Consider the following 18,390-nt stretch of genomic DNA (forward strand, 5'->3'; position numbering starts at 1 on the left):
TGGGACCCCATCATCCCTGCCCTGTAACGGGGACCCTGTGCCCACTGGGGACCCTGCCACTGGCAGGAAAGACCCATCCCAGAGAAAAAGTAGGGCAAGAGCTGGGGGCCCTGGCTGGGTAGGGGGCCCTGGGCCCCCCAGCTGCCCCCCCTCTTACCCCCTTCCCCTCTATTCCTGCTTGTCACCTGCAGCCAGAGCCCTGCGTGCTGGGGGGCAGCACAGGGTCTGTCCCTGCACCCTCCTGCTGCTGCCCCCCACCCTCGCCACCCAGGGCATCGGCCACCAGTCCCCCAGCCCTGCTGGGGTGCTCCTGGGGAGTGTGGCAAGGGGGTGCAGAGTGGGGGGCTGCTTGGTGCTCATGCTGGGCCTTCTGGCCTGGTGGGATGCTGCTCCACGCCGACCACTCCACTCCCCCCGCGAGTCTTGCCCTGGGGCTGGGGAGCTCGCGGCCTCCCTCCACTTGTCCCAAGAAATAAGGCAGCCACTTGTCCTTGGGGAGGGGGCAACGTGGGCCCCCCCTACCCCAGAGCACCCCCAGAGGGGGGGTTCACACCTTTATTGGTAGTCTGTCCCTTTGTCCCTGCCTTGCCCAGCACTGGGCCCACCGCTGCTTGCCACATCCCCTCGGTGGGAGGGCTGGGGACAGGGGTGATGGGTGCCGGACCCCAGCCAGCCCCTGTGCGCTTCTCTTTGCCCCCGGGGAGCTGCCTGGGTTCCTCCTCCTGCTGCTGCTGCTCAGGGTGGGGAGACACGGGGGAGCGAGGTGGAGACCCCGGCTGCCCCCCAAGAGGTGGAGGAAGCAGCTCTCGAGCCTGCGCCCCCCAGCTGGGGCCGAGGCCCTGGCGATGGCTGGGTCCTTGGTCCTCATCTTCGTACAAGATGCTGTCCTGGGGAGAGGTCAGGGCGCAGAGGGTCCCTGCTGTGCTGAGGACGGAGCATCCCAGGCTCCACCACTCACTGCTGCAAATGCTTGGGGTCTGACCAAGCCCCCATGGACTCCAGCTGCTGCTCCAGCTCCACGATGCGCAGACCGAGGTACCCCGAGGACAACAGCAGGGCCACCATACTGGGAAACAGGCCAGCATCAGGCACAGGGGTCACCACCAGGCAGGGGGACAGGGCAGGAGCAACACCGTGGCCAGGCTGCCACGCGCTCGCCTTGGGGACACAGCGGCTGGGCCAGCGCAGGTGCCCAAGGGGAAGTGGGGGACCCCCAGGCTGCCAGTGCCGCACTGGGGAGCCTGCCTGTGCCAGGGTGCAGCGGGGACAGGGACCTGCGGGTGTCTCGAAGCCCTGAGGGTCGTGAGCAGGTCCCGGGGACTCACAGCAGCAGGTAGATGAGGATGATGGTGTTGCGGGAGCTCAGCTGTGCCGTGATCCAGGCCCATAGCGCAGTGTGGGATCCCCCTGCCGGGATGGGGCAGTGTCAGTGCCGGGGCTGCCGAGAGCCCCCCCCCCCATCCCCGGTCAGCTCTGCCCAGTGCCAGGGTCAGCCCTGGGGTCGTGCCTGAGCAGCGTCCCCCGCCCCCGCCCCAGAGGCTGCGTGGCTTTGCCAAGGGCACCCACTCACTGCTGTTCAGAGCCAGCGCCGCCGCCTCTTCATCCTCCTCATCCTCCTCCTTCGCTTGCCTTGGCATCGGGATCAGCCCATCTGTGTGCAACCAGGAGACAACTGCTAAGTACCCCAGGATCAGGGAGTGGACTGGGGGGTCTTGGGGACCCAGTGGGGCACACTGGGCCACGAGGAGCTGATCCCGCGCTCCCCAGCACTGTGGGAGATGCTGTTTAGGCGGCCAAGGAATGCACGGTCCCTCCTGGACCATGTCTGTCCGGGGAGGGTGAGCGGAGCCAAGAGCTGTCAGCAGGGCAGAAACGCGGGTGAGGACACGTGTGCTTGCACGAGCAGGGCTGTGAGCACCCAGGGGGGGCATGGGCTGTGGGGTGGCCACTCACCTGGTAGATCCTGGAGGCTGTCGGGCTCCGGGGTGCTCTGCTCCAGGTCCGACTGGCTTGAGGTCTGACAGAGGACAAGACCTGGTGGTGGGTGCACGTCCCCAGAGCACTCACCCCACAGCCATGGGGACACGGGTGGGACCCAATGGGACCCATGCCAGTCCCAAGGAGGAAACCTGAGGGTCCTGGGGTCTGGGCTGCCCTGGGCTGTGGCTTTTCAACTCTGTGTCTCCCCTTAAAGCCTTCCCAGGTGGCAGGACTGCAACCACCCCCATCACTGCCCGGTGGGCTGGGGCTGCACCTCCCTCCGCTGAAACCCTCCTGCCCAGCATTTCCTGGCCTTACCCGAGACTTCCTAAGGACTTCCTTGTTGCTCAGAGAGTTCCAGCTCTTGTCCTGGACAAGGAGAGATGCAGTGGGGTGCGGGCCACCCCCACAGCCCCGCGACGGGATGACAGAGCCACCAGGTGCTTGGCCCCCACTCCGGCACAGCACCTACCTGCAGGTGTTTGCAGACTGACTTGAGGACCTGGTACGTGGCTTCCCGCTGGCGCAGCAACACGAAGAGGAACTGTCAGGGAGCAGGGAAAGGGTTTGTGCCACAGCGGCTCCCTCGGCCCCAGCCCAGAGCCCACCAGGACGCCCCAAAGAGCCTCTGCACCGTCCCCGTCCCCACTCTCACCTTCTCCCCCCTGGCTGTGCGGATGCTGAGCGCGTTGGGCACCAGCAGCGCTGTGTTGGCCTTCTTGAGGGTCGAGACGGAAGCAACGGGGACCACCACCTGTGCCAGGGAGGGGGGGGCAGGCAGTGTCACCTACCCCTGGCTGCTGCCTGTGCCCCTGCTGGCCCCACACCCGTCCCCAGCCCACCTTGATGTCCTTGAGCAGGAGGCTGGCGTGGAAGCAGATGTGGTGGGAGGAGATGTAGAGGCGGCCGTGGTAGGGCACCTCTTTCTGCCAGGCGCAGGAGAAGCAGGCCAGCAGTGCCTCCCGCTCGGCGAGCTCCCCAAAGGCTTTGTGGTAGCCGGCGGCATGCTTGCTCAGCTGTAGGGGCGGCCAGGGCATGGGGCTGGCACGGCGCGGGGCGCGGGGCAGAGCCCTGGCACCACCAGTGACCCGCGGCCCCCTGCTCTGCGGCCACCTCTGCCACAGAACTAGGAGGGGCCCCTCCCTCAGCATCCCACTGGGACCACAGCGCTGGGGCTGGGGTCCCCCCCAGTGCCCTGAGACTCACCAACGGGGACGGGTGTCCCTGCCTGCCCACGGCTGCCACCTGCTCCGTCTCCTCGCAGAAGGAGGGGTCACAGGTTTTGGACCTGGTGGGAAGCAGCAGGCAGGGGTGAGCCGCGGGGCTGCCTGCGAGGCCGGCTGTGCGTGCACGTGGGTGCCGTGCCCTCTCCCCAGGGCGAGCGCACCCGGGGGGCACAGCCGGGCCCAGCTGGTGGGAGATGAGGGCTGGGGGGGGTGGGGGTGGGGTGCAGGCTCGTGTCCCCAGCGAGGTGCATCAGCCACCTGGCGAGCTTGGGGTGCTCCAGCTGGGTGCCCGCGCTGCCCTCCTCCTCCAGGCTCTGCCAGCGCTTCTCCTCCAGCACCCGCCTTCCACTCCTCCCCGCCATGAGGGTCCCGTCCACACAGCTGGGGGAGAGGGGACAGGTCGGGGGAGACGGTCCCCAGGCTGCCTGTCCCTGCAGCACAGCAGCTCCCACGGCGGTGCCACCAGCCGGTCCCACCAGGGGTGGGCATGGGGACAGCCAGGGGAGCAAAGCCCACCGGGTCACACCAGCCCTCCTCCCGACCCCCCGCAGCCGTCAGTGCACAGGGGTCCCCTCAACCGGCTGCTCTGCAGCCCCCCCAGTGCCCCACATCGGCCCTCAGGGCGCGCGTGGGGTACGCAGTGTCACAGCATCTCTGCGGGGAGAGGCTCTGCCAGCCCCCGCCTGCCCCGGGCAGAGCCCGGCAGCCCGCAGGCAGCAGTGCCAGCAGCGGGGCAACGGTGAGTCCCTGCCCGCTGCCCCACGGCCCGAGGGAGCGGCACAATCCCTGTCCCGGCAGCCGGTTCTGGGAAAAGCCGCACCCGCCCGCGCCGCAACCGGCACTCGGGCCACAAACCCCGTGCCAGGGGCCACTGGGCCCCCGGCCCCCCGCCTTCACCCGGCCCTGGTGGGGGGCACAGCACGTGCTGGGGCAGACGCCTGGTCCCCCAGAGCAGCTGGGCCAGCTCTGCCCCCCGCTCGTGAGTGGGGACCGGGGGGTGACACGTGGGTGGGGACCCCCGGGTCCCTCCGGGTGCTTGGAGCGAGGTGCGCGGCTGGGCTGGCTCCAGAGGGGACACGGCTCCACCGCCGGGGCCACCTGCGGGCAGCAGAGCCCCCGTGCCGGGGCAGCTCCTGCCCACCCCACATGGTACCTGGTGGGGGGCACAGCCGAGCCCTCCTGTCCCGTCCTGTCTCGTCCGGCGCGTGCAGTGGCCCCGCTCGTGTCCCACTCCCACTCCCGCTCCCGGCACCGTCCCTGGCCCACAGCTGCCTCCTCCTCCTCCCACTGCCGAGGAAGGGCAGCAGGCGGGGCCGGGACCGGCGGCAGCAGGTTTGTAGGGAGGCGTCGGGGCAAATACCAGCCCAGGGTGGCTCGTGGGAGCCCGTGGCACCGAGCCCAGGGCGCTGGGGGGCTGCGAAGGGGTGAACAGGCGGCACCGCTGCCGCCACACACGGCCGGGGGGGCATGTGTCCCAGCTGCCAGCGGGATGCAGGAAGCTGTCCCACCGCCATGCCCTCCTGCGCATCCCACCGGGCCCACCTGCGCATCCCACCGGGCCCACCTGCGCATCCCACCGGGCCCACCTGCGCATCCCACCGCCATGCCCTCCTGCGCATCCCACCGGGCCCACCTGCGCATCCCACCGGGCCCACCTGCGCATCCCACCGGGCCCACCTGCGCATCCCACCGGGCCCACCTGCGCATCCCACCGGGCCCACCTGCGCATCCCACCGCCATGCCCTCCTGCGCATCCCACCGGGCCCACCTGCGCATCCCACCGCCATGCCCTCCTGCGCATCCCACCGGGCCCACCTGCGCATCCCACCACGATGTCCACCTGCGCATCCCACCGCCGTGCCCACCTGCACATCCCACCGCCGTGCCCACCTGCCCATCCCACCGGGCCCACACGCCAGGGGGCCCCAGCCCAGGGAGGCCTTGGGGGGGACCGAGTGCCACTGGGGGTGACATTGGCACCACCAGCCCACGCATCCCCCAGCTGCAGGAGCCCCGTGGGGCGGCCCGAGGGTGGCGAGGGGCCCTCAGCATCCTCACCCTGCAGCCAGGGGACTGCCCACCTCGGGGGAGGGGGTCCCTGGACACGGCCCTGTGCATCCTCTGGAGCGACGTGGTGCAGGACCCCGACCCGGGGGGCGGTGAAGACACCCCCAGGTGTGGCTGCGGTGGGCAGAGCTGCCTGCCTCGTGTCTCCTGCCTGCGCTGCCCTGAGCCGGGACGGTGCAACACCCGAACGAGCACCCAGCGGGTGACAACACGCTCCGCAGGCACCTCAGTGACCACAGCTCTCAGGGCTGGGGGGCGTTCAGCTGCCCCCAACAAGCTGCAGATGCATCCCCCTCCCAGAGCCGGAGCAGCATCGCCCGCCCAGTGCCTGCTCCCCACCTCCAGCCCCACGAGCAGAGGCTCCCTCGTGTCCCATCCCCTCCCCAGGCAGCCCTGTGGGGCACCCCCGGCCCCCATGGGGGTGGGGTGGGGTGGGGTGGGGGCGTCTCTGCTGCAGGACAGAAGGTGGCCCCCAGAGGCTGAGCCCCAGGCGTGGGCAGAGTGCTGAGAAAAGCGAGGAGGGGGCGAGACCCGGCTGGGGGAGCTGAGCAGCCGGTGGGGAGAGGCCTTCGCCCTGCCCGCAGGGTGCTGGGGCACGTGCCAAGGCCGCCCAGCCCCGGCCCAGCCTTCGCCCAGCTCAGCCCTTGCTCTCTGGACCGGAGCTGATAAAGCCTCTTCCCAAAACCCAGCGAGCCGCGAGGAACGGCCATAAACCCTGTGTACGGCCTGGCATGGGCCGAGCACGCAGCGCGGCGTGCCGCAGCCCCTGCACCCCAGCTCCGTCCCTCCCCACGCTGCGGGCACCCCAATGCCCCAGCTCCGTCCCTCCCCATGATCTGGGCACCCCAATGCCCCAGCTCTGTCCCTCCCCATGATCTGGGCACCCCCATACCCCAGCTCTGTCCCTCCCCACAATCCGGGCACCCCACTGCCCCAACTCCATCCCTCCCCATGATCTGGGCACCCCCATACCCCAGCTCCGTCCCTCCCCACGCTGCGGGCACCCCAGTGCCCCAACTCCATCCTTCCCCATGATCTGGGCACCCCAACGCCCCAGTTCCATCCCTCCCCACGCTCCAGGCACCCCAGTGCCCCAGCTCTGTCCCTCCCCACACTCGGGGCACCCCCACACTCCAGCTCCATCCTTCCCCACACTCCAGCTCCATCCTTCCCCACACTCTGGGCACACGCAGTGTCACCAGCCGTGCCACACAGCCCGTCCCACCCCCTCCTCACACGCACACGCAGCACAGAGAGCACCCCCCCTCCACTGACATGCACCCTGCTGCACCTGCACGTGCAGTCTCACTCACACTCACACTCAGAGACCCCTCACCCCGGCACCCACGCAGTACCCTCGCATGCCCACAACAGCACTGATGCGCCTGCAGCACATGCCTGCCCGGGTGTGTGTGTGCAGACATGCCACACGTATGCACCCCTGGCACACGCACCCCGGTGGGCACACGCACACAGTGCCCCCAGCCCCAGCTCGCCCCTGCCCCTGGTCCCCACCGCCTGACCCCAGCACAGCACCAGGTCGGGGGGCTCAGGAGGGTGAGGGGGCTGCAAGTTGGCACCAGGACACACACAACCTCCTCCCCCCCATCAGCAAGGTGGGGCTGAGCCATGCCACTCCATGGGGCCGGGCACCCCTCGGCCCTGGGCACCCCTCAGCGCTGGGCACCCCTCGGCCCTGGGCACGCCATGGGGCTGGGCACCCCAGGACTGGGCAGCCCTCGGTGAGGCCGGGCCCCCCAGGCCGGGCCAGTTTCTCCGCTCCGGCTGCCTAAGGGGCCGAGGAAGGTGCCGACAGCGGCGACCCCTCGTCCCCGGGTGACACAGGGGTCCTCGACAGCCAGCGGGCAGGGTCCCCGAGAGCCCGCCGCACCGCCGGCCCCGGGTAGGCCGCAGCGGGGCCGCGCCGCCATAGCTGCCCGGGGGCGGCCGGCGACAGCGGATGCACCGGTGCGCCAGAGCCGGCCGCTAACCCGCCCGCGGGCCGGGCTCCTTCGCCGGTACCGGGAGCGGCGGGGGCTGAGCGGCCCGGCCCCGCGGGGGGAGCCCGGCGCTGCGCCCCCACCCCGCGCAGCTGGAGGGGGGGGGCGCTCGGGGGCTGAGCGCGGCCCGGCCCCGCTGAGGCGCGCAGAGCCGCCATTGGCTGCCCTGCCGCGGGAGGCGGGACACCCGCACGGGACCAATCACTGCGCTCCAGCGCGGCTGCGCGGCGGCCATTTTGTTTGCGGGCGCAGCCGCCATCGTTGTTGAGGGCGGCCATCTTGCGGGGCTGCCTGCCTCCTGCCGCAGGACCCCCGCCATTTCCCCGGTGCTGGGGCCTGCCTCTGCCCGAGGGAGAACGGGGCAGCCCCCAGGCGCCCTTGTGCACGCCCCAAGCCGCCCGCCCCAAGCCGAGCCCGGGCCCTGGGTGCGGAGGGAAGACACTGAGGGTGTTTATCCGCGGTTAGAGGTGCTTAGTTGTTGTGGTATTTTTTTTTTCCTCTCCTTTTCTCCTCCTTTAAAAAGTGCTATTTGTACATACTGACCATAAAAAAGCAGGGTAAGGCCGCGGGACGGGCGCCCGCCCCCCCCTCCCCGTGCTGGGGCTGGCCCCCGCCACCTGGCCCAGGGCCTTCTAGTGTTACACGTGTGCGAGCACAGGGCGACATCCTTCACATGTCCCCGGGCAGGGCGCGGGGCTGGGGGGCCACAGTCCAGTGCAAAGTGCCAGGGAGACGGGGCAGGGGGCCACCCCCAGAGCCCAGCGCCATCCGCTGCGGCAGGGTCCCCCCGGCAGAGCTGGGCAGCCTGGGCACCGCGGGGGCCGAGGACAGGGGTCCTGCTCAGTTGATGGTGCTGCTCTGGCTCCTTCCCTCCGTACTCTCCATCCCGCCGTAGGGGGTCCCCACTCCGCTCAGCCCCTGCAGGCAGGCAGCATCTGTGGGGACAGGGGGGAAGGGACACATTAAGAGTCGTCACAGCTGCTGGTGACCCCCATGTGCTGGCCTGGACCCTCAGGACTCTCTTGCCACTGGCACGAGGGGCCCTGCCTAGCACGTCCCCAGGCTGGCACAGGGGGGTCCATCCTCTGCCCCCACCCCAGAGCAAGCCGCAGGCACCCAGCAGGGCAGAGGCAGCTGCTGAGCGGGCACTGGTGCCCAGGTCCTCAGCCTGGCAAGGGGCACCCCAGCCCCTACCCCAACATTTGGCTACCAGCCACAGAGCAGCCCCCGCCACCCCCTGCTGACCCAAGGGATGCCAGGGTCAGCGTGGCCATCGCAAGGCCAGGCAGGGATGGATCCTGCCCTCCCGGGGGGCACAGCAAGCAGGCACAGCCCCCAGCTCCGGGGCCACGAGCGGCAGAAGCAGGATGGTGGCCTTGCCCCATGTGCCTACCACGAGGGTCCCCCGCTGCAGGCAGGGCCACGCGCATCCCCACAGCCAGCCCTGCCACAGCACCGCACCTCTCACCAGGACGGGGCTCCCACCACCTCCCCGCAGCCGGGGCCATCTGGAAAACCACTTCCACTTTAGCCCAGGCTGGTAGAGGACACAGGGCTCCCAGTGCCCCCAGCCACATACATGCCTGCCCTCCACCATGCCCCCAGCCCCACTCACGGTAGCGGATACGGATGGGCCAGACCATGATGCAGCACAGAGAGGCGATGGCGACGATGGCAATGCCTCCGGTGACCAACACCATCACCCAGTGGTAGAAGCTGATGCAGGCAGGGCAGCAGAGCTCGGTCCTGCGGGGAGAGGGCAGGGACGTGGCTGGGTGGCCAGGACCGGAGCCCAGCTCCGTGCTGCCCAAGCGCCCTGGGGCTGCTGACAGTGCTCTCCTGTCCTCGGTGTCGGGACTGGTTCACACTGGAACGTGAGGGAAAGACCCAGGGCACGGGGAGCGGGCAGCACCCTGGACACCGAAATCCCCAGCCCCTTTGTGCGTCCCAGAGATGTAGCCCCTGTCTAGGGCCAGAGGAGAAGCTGAAGAAGGATTTAAGACAAATCAGGGCCGGTTTCTACTTGTGCCTCTCACTCCAAACCGGGGCTATCAGCTGCCTGGCCTCCGGGTGATGTGGCTGGAGCTGCCACTGGGAGGGCTCCCGCCTCGCAGGGATGCTTACGGGCACGGGTGCAGGTTCTGGATCACCATCACGGCCAGGCCGTTGGCCATCTTGTCGGTGAAGCTCATGGCGCCATAGACGAAGGCGCCGCTGTGCTGGGAAGGGAGAGGAAAGCTGACGGCAGCCGCCGAGGCCAGCCCTGCCACCAGCCCATGCTGGCAGCGAGAGCCTTGTGCCCTCTCATGGGCACAGCCCATACTACAGCAGAGCCCGGCACAGGGGACAGGGCTGCCCGCACCCCCGGGCACAGCCCCCTCGCGGGGGTCTCCCTTCCCCGCTCCCCTGCCGGTGACACCCTGGGCCATCCCGGCTGGGAGGGCTGACGTACCGTGTTGGTGCCGATGAGGTCTGCTGTCATGGAGAGGGAGGTGACCAGGATAGTGGCGGAACCAGCCCCAAGCAGCGCGGCCGCCCCGTAGATCTCCGCTCCCATCTGCCTGGCCAGAGTCACCCAGGAGGCGAAGGCCAAGATCACCAGGATGCCCACGAAGTACGTCAGCTGCTCCGGGCCGGCACGGGGGCGGGCAGGGGGAGAAGGGAGAGCTCAGCGCCCGGCTCCGACGCACAGCAAGGCAGGGCTGACTGGGGCGGGGGGCACGGGGACCAGCTGCTGCCTAGGACCCGCGGGGGACAGCCCCGGCTCCCTCCCAGCTGGCTTTAAACAAGGAGCCCCCAACCAGCAAGGGCCAGACTGTTTCCCAGCGCTGGCCGCAGCCGAAGAGCCGAGCCCGCTAAATTACTCCACTCCCCTTTAACGCAACGCCTGCACAGGGCGCCGGGACCCCCCGACCGGCAGGAGAGGTGGGGGCTTGCTGGGGAACGGGGCTTGCAGCGAGGAGGGGGATGCACTGGAGGGGCAGCCCCCTCCTGCTGGCACTGCAGACCCCCCTGCCTGCCCACGGTGGCTCAGCCAAACCCCCCCTCTGCCTCTCACGGGCACCATGGAGCTCCCCCAGCCCAGTCAGGGCTGCACAGGGCAGGGTGACTCCGGACCAGCATCGCTCTCCTCAGCCTCAGAGGTGTGCAGGATAGGTCCGTGTCCCCTCACCCTGCCCACCCACCCACACTGTCCCAGCAGGACCCACGCTGCAGTAGGGGGTTGCTTGCAGAGGATGCACGAGGGGTCCCTGCTCTCCAGCCACGCTCAGGTGTGCTGAGTGCTCTGCTCACTTGTGTGGTCAGGATATGGCCCCCGGGCACCTCCTTGGGTCCAACTCAAACCTCACCAGCCCCCCAGGACTCACATTTCGACCCAGCCACTTATTCACAGGCTTCATAAGGAAGGAAGAGAGGAAGCCACTGATGTACATCACCAGGGGGATGGTGGCGATGTATTTCTGCAAGAGACGAGGACGGGGAAATGAGCTCCAGACCACCAGCACGGGGCCCCTGCCCACGCAACCCCGACAGGCGGGCAGGGACCTGCCCTGCGCCCACCTTGGGCAGCAGCAGCGAGTTGGTCAGGTACATGGCGATGTAGGTCTGGGACAGGTTGACGATGAGCCGGGTGGACATGTAGAGCACCGCCACCTGCGAGGGGACAGAACCGGGCAGCACCGCTCAAACCGTGCAAGCCGGAGGTGGGGAAGGCGCCTTCCACCCCCGACCCCTGTCATGGCACAGATGCCCACCGAGGAGGGGGGCAGCCCCCCTGCCGTGGTAGGCAGGCGCCCAGTACGACCCACTTCTCTGTCCTCCCCCACACCAGGGGCACGTCCCCGCGGTGGAGGATGCCCGCGGCAGCCGTACCTGGTAGAAGGCAGGCTCCAGCAGCCAGTCTTTCCAGATGAGCAGCGGGTGCGTGGAGCTCGCAGACTCCTTCTGCAGCAGCGGCGTGCTCTCGTCCAGCTGGGGCGGTGAGCCCGGTGGGTACGGCTTCTCTTTGGTGCCCAGGTGGAAGATGAGGGAGAACACGGCTCCCAGCCCCACCACAATGAGGGACAGGTTCTGGGTGAGGCAGAGGGAGTGAGCGCAGAGTGACCCCCCTCTGCCCGCCCATCAGCCACCCCCAAAAGGCTGGTGGATAAAGAGGGGTTCCCAAAAACCCAGGGAGAGCTCAGGGCAGCCCCTGCCCAGCAGCAGGTGGGATTTCAGGGCACTGCTATTTCCCTCCCTCTGGTACCTCCCCAGCTGAAGCCACGTCCCACCCAAGGAGGAGAGGACCCCAGGGACTGAGCACTGCCACTTACCCGGAATATAGGGACATCCTGGATGCCGAGGTGCTCTGTGCGGTCAGGCTGGTCTACCTGGAAGTTCAGCAGGAGCCAGGCCAGGCCGTACACAGTGATATTGGCCATGACAGTAAAGGCATACCTGAGAGGAGACAGCACCTCAGCGTGATGCAGAGGGACGAGCACAGCTCCAGGCACAGCAGGGAAACCTCGACCAGAGGTGCCCTCCAAGCCAGGCACGCTACAGCCAGCTTTGCACACCGGTGTCACTGCTGAGGTGACACTTCCAGGCGTAGGCAGCATCTCACCGGGCATTAGCCTTACTGGCGCACCCCCCAGCATGCCCAATCCAAATGTCAGGGCATGGCTGGGAGGAAACCAGGATCCCTCTGGGTCAGCCTGTCCACCCTCCAGCCACAGCTCACATCTGCTCCAAGGGTGCCCCAAGCTGCCTGAGCTGAGCCGGTGTCCCCAGAGCCGGACCTCTGTGCCCCCAGGGTTACTCCAGCGCTGCCCCACATCCCCCCTGCCTGGCTGCGCTGCCGTCAGGGAGGGAACTTCCTCCCACCGGGCAGATAAGGCAGCTTGGCTCCATCTGATAACGCTCCTTCCCACAGCCTGATCCTGCCAGATAAGCGGTGCTGAGCCGGGCTCCCTGCACGGAGCACACATGCTGCCCAGCCTGGCCCTGGAGCCACCCCTGCCTACGGGACAGCCCGCACGGGACCCTGCCCAGCTCTCCCCACAGGTATCCGGGGGGTCTGCTCCTCCCCGGTGAGCATCACCCTCCAGTCCCGAAGGAGACATGCCCCCAGCTCAGGGAAGCGTCCCACGGGCTGTGCCACCAGCATCCCTGGCATCAAGACATTCCCTCCTGGCACCAAAGGGTCTGGGCCACCAACCCAAAAGACCAGGGTCACTTGGTCACATCCTGCAGGACACCCACATGGCCCAGTCCTCGTCCTGCCTTACCGAGGGCTCCGGTGCACCATGGCACCCGTGGGACCTCAGACCCATGGCACCCAGGGGACCTCCTGTCACACATGGCACCCATGGGACCTCAGACCCACGGCACCCAGGGGACCTCCTGTCACACATGGCACCCATGGGACCTCAGACCCATGGCACCCAGGGGACCTCCTGTCACACATGGCACCCATGGGACCTCAGACCCACGGCACCCAGGGGACCTCCTGTCACACATGGCACCCATGGGACCTCAGACCCACGGCACCCAGGGGACCTCCTGTCACACATGGCACCCATGGGACCTCAGACCCATGGCACCCAGGGGACCTCCTGTCACACATGGCACCCATGGGACCTCAGACCCACGGCACCCAGGGGACCTCCTGTCACACAAGCGATGCGATGTGGTGCAGGCAGGGCTGCTCCCCGGGGGTCAGGGGACACCCAGGTCTGGCTGTGCTCACCTGAAAGCTGTGAGCTCCACCTTCTCATGGTCACTGGTCACCAGCTCGGGGATGAGGGACAGGTGGGAGATCTGTGTGGCCGCCCAGCCGAACTGGAAGATGATGATGAAGGGGAGGTAGTAGATGAAGGCTGCCCACTGTGGCGTGTTCTCCTTGCAACCCAGGCAGGGGTTGAAGATGAAGGGGAAGGACACGAGGACACAGGTAGTGCCTGGGAAGAGAACGGAGCAGTGAGAAGCTGTAAGTCCTGTTTCCCAGAGACCCAACAGCCCCAGCCGGCTCAGAGATGGATGGATGGACACAGGACAGGTTCTGCCCCACGGGGCTGGGGAGGAGGGGTGGGCCCCTTCCCCATGTCAGGCGAGACACATGGAGCCCCAGACCCCCCCCCCACCCCCCCCCCCCGTCCTGTCCAGGTTGATGACCACCTTGTACCCAGCAGTGAGTCAGGCAGACACTTGCCAGCAGATTTCTCCCCAGTCTCCCATCTCCCCAGCACCACCTCGCACCCACTCTGCCCCCCTCAAGACACCAGAGGACAGACCCTCACGCTGTCACGACACGCAGCCGCGAAGCGCTTCTCTCCCTGTCTCCAACATGCAGATAAGCAGCCCCAAGGACACGCATCGCCCCACTGCCTGCCCGAGGGTGATAAGGCACCCGAGGGCCAGGAGGGCTCTGAGCTCTCCCGCGGGCACGTGGCCAGCCCATCCGTCCCTTGTCCCTTCTCCCGTGGGGCTAGCAGAGGGAGCCGTGCCCCCTCCCTGCTCGCAGAGGTCATCCGCAGAGCGATGGCCAGGGACGCCCCCGGTGCGACGGGGGGCACACAGGAGCAGATCTGCCCCCCAGCCAGGCTCTGAGCCGCAGGAAGGTCCCCGCTGAGTCAGGGACAGCAGAGCCAGGCACCTCCCTCTGCCGCAGCCTAAGCGTGGGGACGCCTGTGTGGAGCAGGCAGGGACAGGCTGGCTTCTCCCTGCCCTTTTACAAGGTTATGGAGCAAATCTGCTGAGATGCTCCGCTGGTCCTGAGGCCCAGGTGCTGACGTGGAGATGGCCACGTACCCTGTCCTGCGTGTCCCCAGCCTCACCGGCTGCTGCTGAAGAGCCGTGGGAACCTGTTCCTATAGCTGAGGGGAACCTGCAGCCAGTTTGCCAGGTCCCCAAGGTCCCCTCTCCAGGAGACTTTGCAAGATCCTCCTCCTCACGAGTGACTTCTCCTTCTCGCCCATAAACTGCAATTCCTCCTCCTCGTCACTTCCATGTGACACAGCTATCCCAGCTGCCACAGGGCTGGGACAAAGTGGGTCTCCCTGTGCCGAGGGCAGGCAGCGAGAATCCCAGCCTGGGTCAGATCCATCCTGAGCAAGGACCCCAGCAGGGTGCTGTGTGCTGCCCCGCACCGGCTCGCAGCCAGCTCTGGGGTGCTCCAGGAGCTCCCTGAAGGGCAGGGAACTCGGGCACAGCACAGTGTCTCTGCCCTAGACAAGCCACCAGGATGGGGAGGGTCCAGGAAGGTCCAAATGAGACCAAGACCTCCTTGGTTCCCTGTTACAGGGCCGCTGGTTTCAACTAAGCCTTGTCTGGAGGCATTAGTGGAGGGTCTGTCCCCTCCCTGGTCCCAGGGACTTGCCCGCATCCCAGGGGGGCGCTGGGGCAGGAGCTGCGCTGCTGCCACCTGCACGTCCACCCCTGCGCCCAGCCCCGAGCCATCCATCACCATCGCACACACGGGAGACTCCTGTCCCTCCGTCCTTGTCACAGCCCTGGGGACAAGCAATGCCCACCGCCAGGGCCACCCGCACGGGGCTGCGAGCTGCACCCCGACACCCACACAGCCCCGGCTCTGCCCAAGCTGACACGGCCTCACCGTGAGCTAGAGGGGGGGGCCTGGGGGTCCCCACGCTCCCAAGCAGGGCCATGGGAGCCTCCCAGAACCACCCTGCACATCCCCACGGCGCAGCAGAGCTCCGGGCTCTCATCTACCGGCCACGCGGGGCAGGATCACGGGGACGCCAGGCTGCACGGCACAGGTGCCCCAGGCAAGGAATTTGGGATTAGCACTGCCAGACCGGCGGCACAGACACTCATCCTTCCCAGGGTGCTGAGGCACGATGCTGCCCCAAAGGGGCTGACGAACAGGCGGGCCAGCGTGTGGGGCGAGCCAGCCAGGACCGCCGGCAGCCCAGCGTCGTGGCGGGGAGATGCCACCGATAGCAACTCGTGGTATCTCCCCCCCCCGCCCCCGCCGCCACCCCAAGGCTGTGGTTTCACAACGTTTCCTCTGATCTAAGCACGGGTTGCCACCAAATGAGCTGTCCCCCCCCCACATGAAGCATCTCGCCGCAGCGTGACCAAGCGAGAACGGCACCGGTGCAGCCGGTTCCAACGGGTTTGCTGGCCCCGCTCGGTCACACCGCAGTCAGCCGAGGCAGGCGGTAGGGTGGCCCCCAGCTTCTAGGAATGACCCACACTCCAGCCAGGGGGACAGCCCCCTCCCCGTGCTTCCAGCCTCCCCCCAGAGCAGACGGGGTGTGCGGGGTGCTGTGCTCCCCGCAGCCGTGATTCAGGACTTCCCCTTCGGTGCACGCCAGGCAGCACCCAGCTGGAGGGGACCTGCTGGGGACGGGGGAAACACAGCTCTGGCCACTTCCCTAAATCGAGGGTGCAAATCTAGCTGACAGGGTGGCAGGGGGTGAAACTGGCCCCCGCAGCCCCCTCCGTGACTGGCCAAGCAAAGCTCCGGGAGATCGGCCACCTTATCAGGCTCTTGTTGGGTTGCACAAAGCGGTTGGCCGAGATAAATTTGGGATCGAGATAAGAGCAGCCACGCTACAACCGTCCTCTCTCCGCGTGGGTCCACTCAGGGCGAGCTGGCACTTGGGTGTTAGTGTGCCACCGTTACCGGGAGGAAACATCGTGGGTCTTTAGCTCTGCCTGTCGATGGATGTTTCCTCCCGGTAACTGTCCCAGTTCCCCATCACCAGCTCAGCAGGGATGGGGCCGGCTCACGGCACTGAGGACCTTTCTCCAGGTCACGCTGTCCCTTCAGAGAGGGACCCCGACCCAAGAGCCCTCACCAGCCCCATTGCATTTTCTGACCCCAGGGTACGATGCAAGAAGCCGAGCCGGTGCCTCCGCCGTGTCCCATGGGACCCTCACCCAGCAGGTGCCTCTGCTGCGGCCGGGAGCACGTGTGGGGTGCCCAGCCCCAGCGCAGCCAAGGGCCTCACTCCCTTGGTCACCCATGGGGACAACAGAGTCCTGTCTGGCCACAGGCAAGTCCCTGGTAAACCCCTGGGAACCCGGGGAAGCGCAGATTTTACTGTTAAGTCTCATTTTTGCTGTAGCGTTGAGTAGCTAAGCACACAGCTCTCACCCCGACGCGGTGCCACCGGCACCCAGGGACACCCTGCAGCCACCCGCCACCATGTGGGTATGGCCCAAGGGACAGCGGGGGTCCCTGGGATGTGAGCACCCAGGCAGCACCCACCGCTGCAGCACAGGCCTCTGGGATGGGGACAGTGACCAGCCAGGACAGGGAAACCGCCAGGAAACCTCCCCATCCAGGGTCAGCCACCTGTGTCTGGCGGATCCCGGAACACCCTGCTGTCCCCTACACATGGGGCACCCCGGGCGCCACCTCACTGCTGTGGTGGATGGCACGGGGCACCCCAGAAAGGCACCCCCGAGTCTGCCTCCCTCCACATGGGGCCACCCTGGTTCCCTCCCCCCCCAGGGCATCCCCAGGGCTGGACCTCCACCCCAGAAAGGCACCCCTGCGGTTGACCCCTCCTCACCCAGAGCACTACAGAAAGGCACCCTGGGGCTGATCCTGTACCCCAGAAACGTTCCTCTGGGGCCACCCATCTCCACCCAGGGCGCCCTGGATAGGCAACCTCGGTTCTCCCCACGGAGGGTACCCCAGAAAGGCTCCCCCAGGGCCATCCCTCTCCACCCAGGGCACACCAGAAAGGTGCCCCCGAGGGTGACCCCCCTCACTCAGGAAACCCCAGAAAGGCACCTCCTCCACTCAGGGCATCCCCAAAATGCACCCTTGGCCCCATTACCCCCCCAGTGCACCCCAGAAAGGCACCCTGGGGCTATTTCTTAACACTCAGAGCACCCCAGAAAAGCACCCCCCCACTTAGGGCATCTCGGAGGGGCACCCTTGGCCCCGTCACCCTCCCAGGGCACCCCAGAAAGGCACCTCCTCTACTCAGAGCACCCCAGAAAGGCACCCTCAGCCCCGTCATCCCCCCGGGCACCCCAGAAAGGCACCCTGGGGCTATTCCTTTCCACTCAAAGCACCCTTTCTAGGCACCCTCAGGCCCTGTCACCCCCCACCCCGGACACCTCAGAAAGGCACCCCCTCCACTCAGGGCATCTCGGAGAGGCACCTTTGCCCCTGTCACCCGCACAGGGCACCCCAGAAAGGCTCCCCAGGGCAGATCCTGCACCCCAGAAAGGCACAGCCTCCACTCAGAGCACCCCAGAAAGGCACCCTCGGCCCTGTCATCCCCCTCAGACACCCCAGAAAGGCACCCTGGGGCTATTCCTTTCCACTCAGAGCACCCCAGAAAAGCACCCCCTCAACTCAGGGCATCTCGGAGAGGCACCCTTGGCCCCCTCACCCTCCCAGGGCACCCCAGAAAGGCACCTCCTCTACTCAGGGCATCCCCAAAAGACACCCTTAGCCCCATTACCCGCCCAGGGCACCCCAGAAAGGCACCCTGGGGCTATTTCTTAACACTCAGAGCACCCCAGAAAGGCACCCTCGGCCCTGTCATCCCCCTCAGACACCCCAGAAAGAGACCCCCTCCACTCAGGGCATCTCGGAGAGGCCCCCCAGCCCTGTCACCCCCCCCGGCACCCCAGAAAGGCTCCCCGGGCAGCGCCCACCCCCGCCTCCCCCCGGCAGAGCCTCCCCAAGAGCCCCCCGCTCCCACCCCCCACCCCCGGCAGCACCCACCGGCCAGGTGCCAGGACTTCCTCCGGCCGTAGCGGCCGCAGCCGGCGGAGCGGTCGGTCTCGTAGCCGAGCAGCGGCGTGCAGAGCCCGTCGGCCGCCTGCCCCGCCAGCAGCAGCGCGCCGGCCAGGCGGTGCCCGTAGCCCAGCACGGCGTGCAGGTACAGCAGCAGGTAGGTGAACCACAGCGAGGCGCACAGGTCGTTCAGGAAGTGCCCGGCCGCGAAGCTCAGCCGCGCCCGCAGGGACAGCCCCGCTCCGCCGGCCGCGGCCCCCGCCGGGGGCTCCGCCATGCCGCGCCCGGCCCGCACCGCACGGCTGGGCACGGCTGGGCACGGCTGGGCACGGCTCGGCTCGGTCCGGCACGGCCCGCGCCGCCGGCTGGGCTCGGCTGGGTTCGGCTGGGCTCGGCTGGGTCCGGCACC

The 18,390-nt window shown here is 67.9% G+C and overlaps 2 protein-coding genes across 7 annotated transcripts; both read right to left on the minus strand.

Annotated features, from left to right (window-relative positions):
• Positions 1-326: 326 nt before the first annotated feature.
• On the minus strand, positions 327-3,579 carry LOC121086638 (GRAM domain-containing protein 2A-like). Of its 2 annotated transcripts, XM_040590618.1 has the most exons (10): positions 3,465-3,579; positions 3,187-3,268; positions 2,823-2,996; positions 2,636-2,734; positions 2,453-2,524; positions 2,299-2,349; positions 1,954-2,017; positions 1,571-1,651; positions 1,326-1,407; positions 327-1,066 (listed from the first exon to the last, which is right to left on the minus strand). In XM_040590618.1, exons 1-10 carry the CDS (start codon positions 3,566-3,568, stop codon positions 955-957), a joined length of 921 nt encoding a protein of 306 aa, XP_040446552.1. In that variant the 5' UTR covers positions 3,569-3,579; the 3' UTR covers positions 327-954. The 2 variants fall into 2 exon arrangements, 1 of the variants encoding a protein (XP_040446552.1); XR_005827412.1 differs by lacking the exon at positions 327-1,066 and having other exon boundaries at positions 1,366-1,407; positions 1,954-2,349.
• A 4,130-nt stretch (positions 3,580-7,709) lies between these two features.
• On the minus strand, positions 7,710-18,390 carry MFSD12 (major facilitator superfamily domain containing 12). Of its 5 annotated transcripts, none has more exons than XM_040590574.1 (11): positions 17,970-18,390; positions 13,002-13,212; positions 11,587-11,710; positions 11,147-11,344; positions 10,835-10,927; positions 10,642-10,734; positions 9,726-9,896; positions 9,398-9,487; positions 8,889-9,019; positions 8,667-8,781; positions 8,069-8,208 (listed from the first exon to the last, which is right to left on the minus strand). In XM_040590574.1, the coding sequence occupies exons 1-11, from the start codon at positions 18,256-18,258 to the stop codon at positions 8,185-8,187; spliced, it is 1,539 nt and encodes a 512-aa protein (XP_040446508.1). In that variant the 5' UTR covers positions 18,259-18,390; the 3' UTR covers positions 8,069-8,184. The 5 variants fall into 5 exon arrangements, 4 of the variants coding, with proteins under 4 accessions (XP_040446507.1, XP_040446510.1, XP_040446509.1 ...); XR_005827404.1 differs by having other exon boundaries at positions 8,130-8,208; positions 9,398-9,492; XM_040590573.1 differs by lacking the exon at positions 8,667-8,781 and having other exon boundaries at positions 7,710-8,208.

The sequence above is a fragment of the Falco naumanni genome, chromosome 4, assembly GCF_017639655.2.
Source record: "Falco naumanni isolate bFalNau1 chromosome 4, bFalNau1.pat, whole genome shotgun sequence".
Classification (NCBI taxonomy): Eukaryota; Metazoa; Chordata; class Aves; order Falconiformes; family Falconidae; genus Falco; species Falco naumanni.

Excerpts from the sequence above, each read along its gene's own strand:
- LOC121086638 (XM_040590618.1), bottom strand. The coding sequence starts at position 3,568 with ATGGCGGGGAGGAGTGGAAGGCGGGTGCTGGAGGAGAAGCGCTGGCAG. Across the intron at positions 2,525-2,635 it reads GCACAGCCAGGGGGGAGAAG|TTCCTCTTCGTGTTGCTGCG; the intron begins GTGAGAGTGGGG and ends GCTCCCTGACAG. Across the intron at positions 1,652-1,953 it reads CAGCCTCCAGGATCTACCAG|ATGGGCTGATCCCGATGCCA; the intron begins GTGAGTGGCCAC and ends GGTTGCACACAG.
- MFSD12 (XM_040590573.1), bottom strand. The coding sequence starts at position 18,258 with ATGGCGGAGCCCCCGGCGGGGGCCGCGGCCGGCGGAGCGGGGCTGTCC. Across the intron at positions 11,345-11,586 it reads AGGATGTCCCTATATTCCGG|AACCTGTCCCTCATTGTGGT; the intron begins GTAAGTGGCAGT and ends TGCCTCACCCAG. Across the intron at positions 8,209-8,888 it reads GCCCATCCGTATCCGCTACC|ATGCTGCCTGCCTGCAGGGG; the intron begins GTGAGTGGGGCT and ends CTGTCCCCACAG.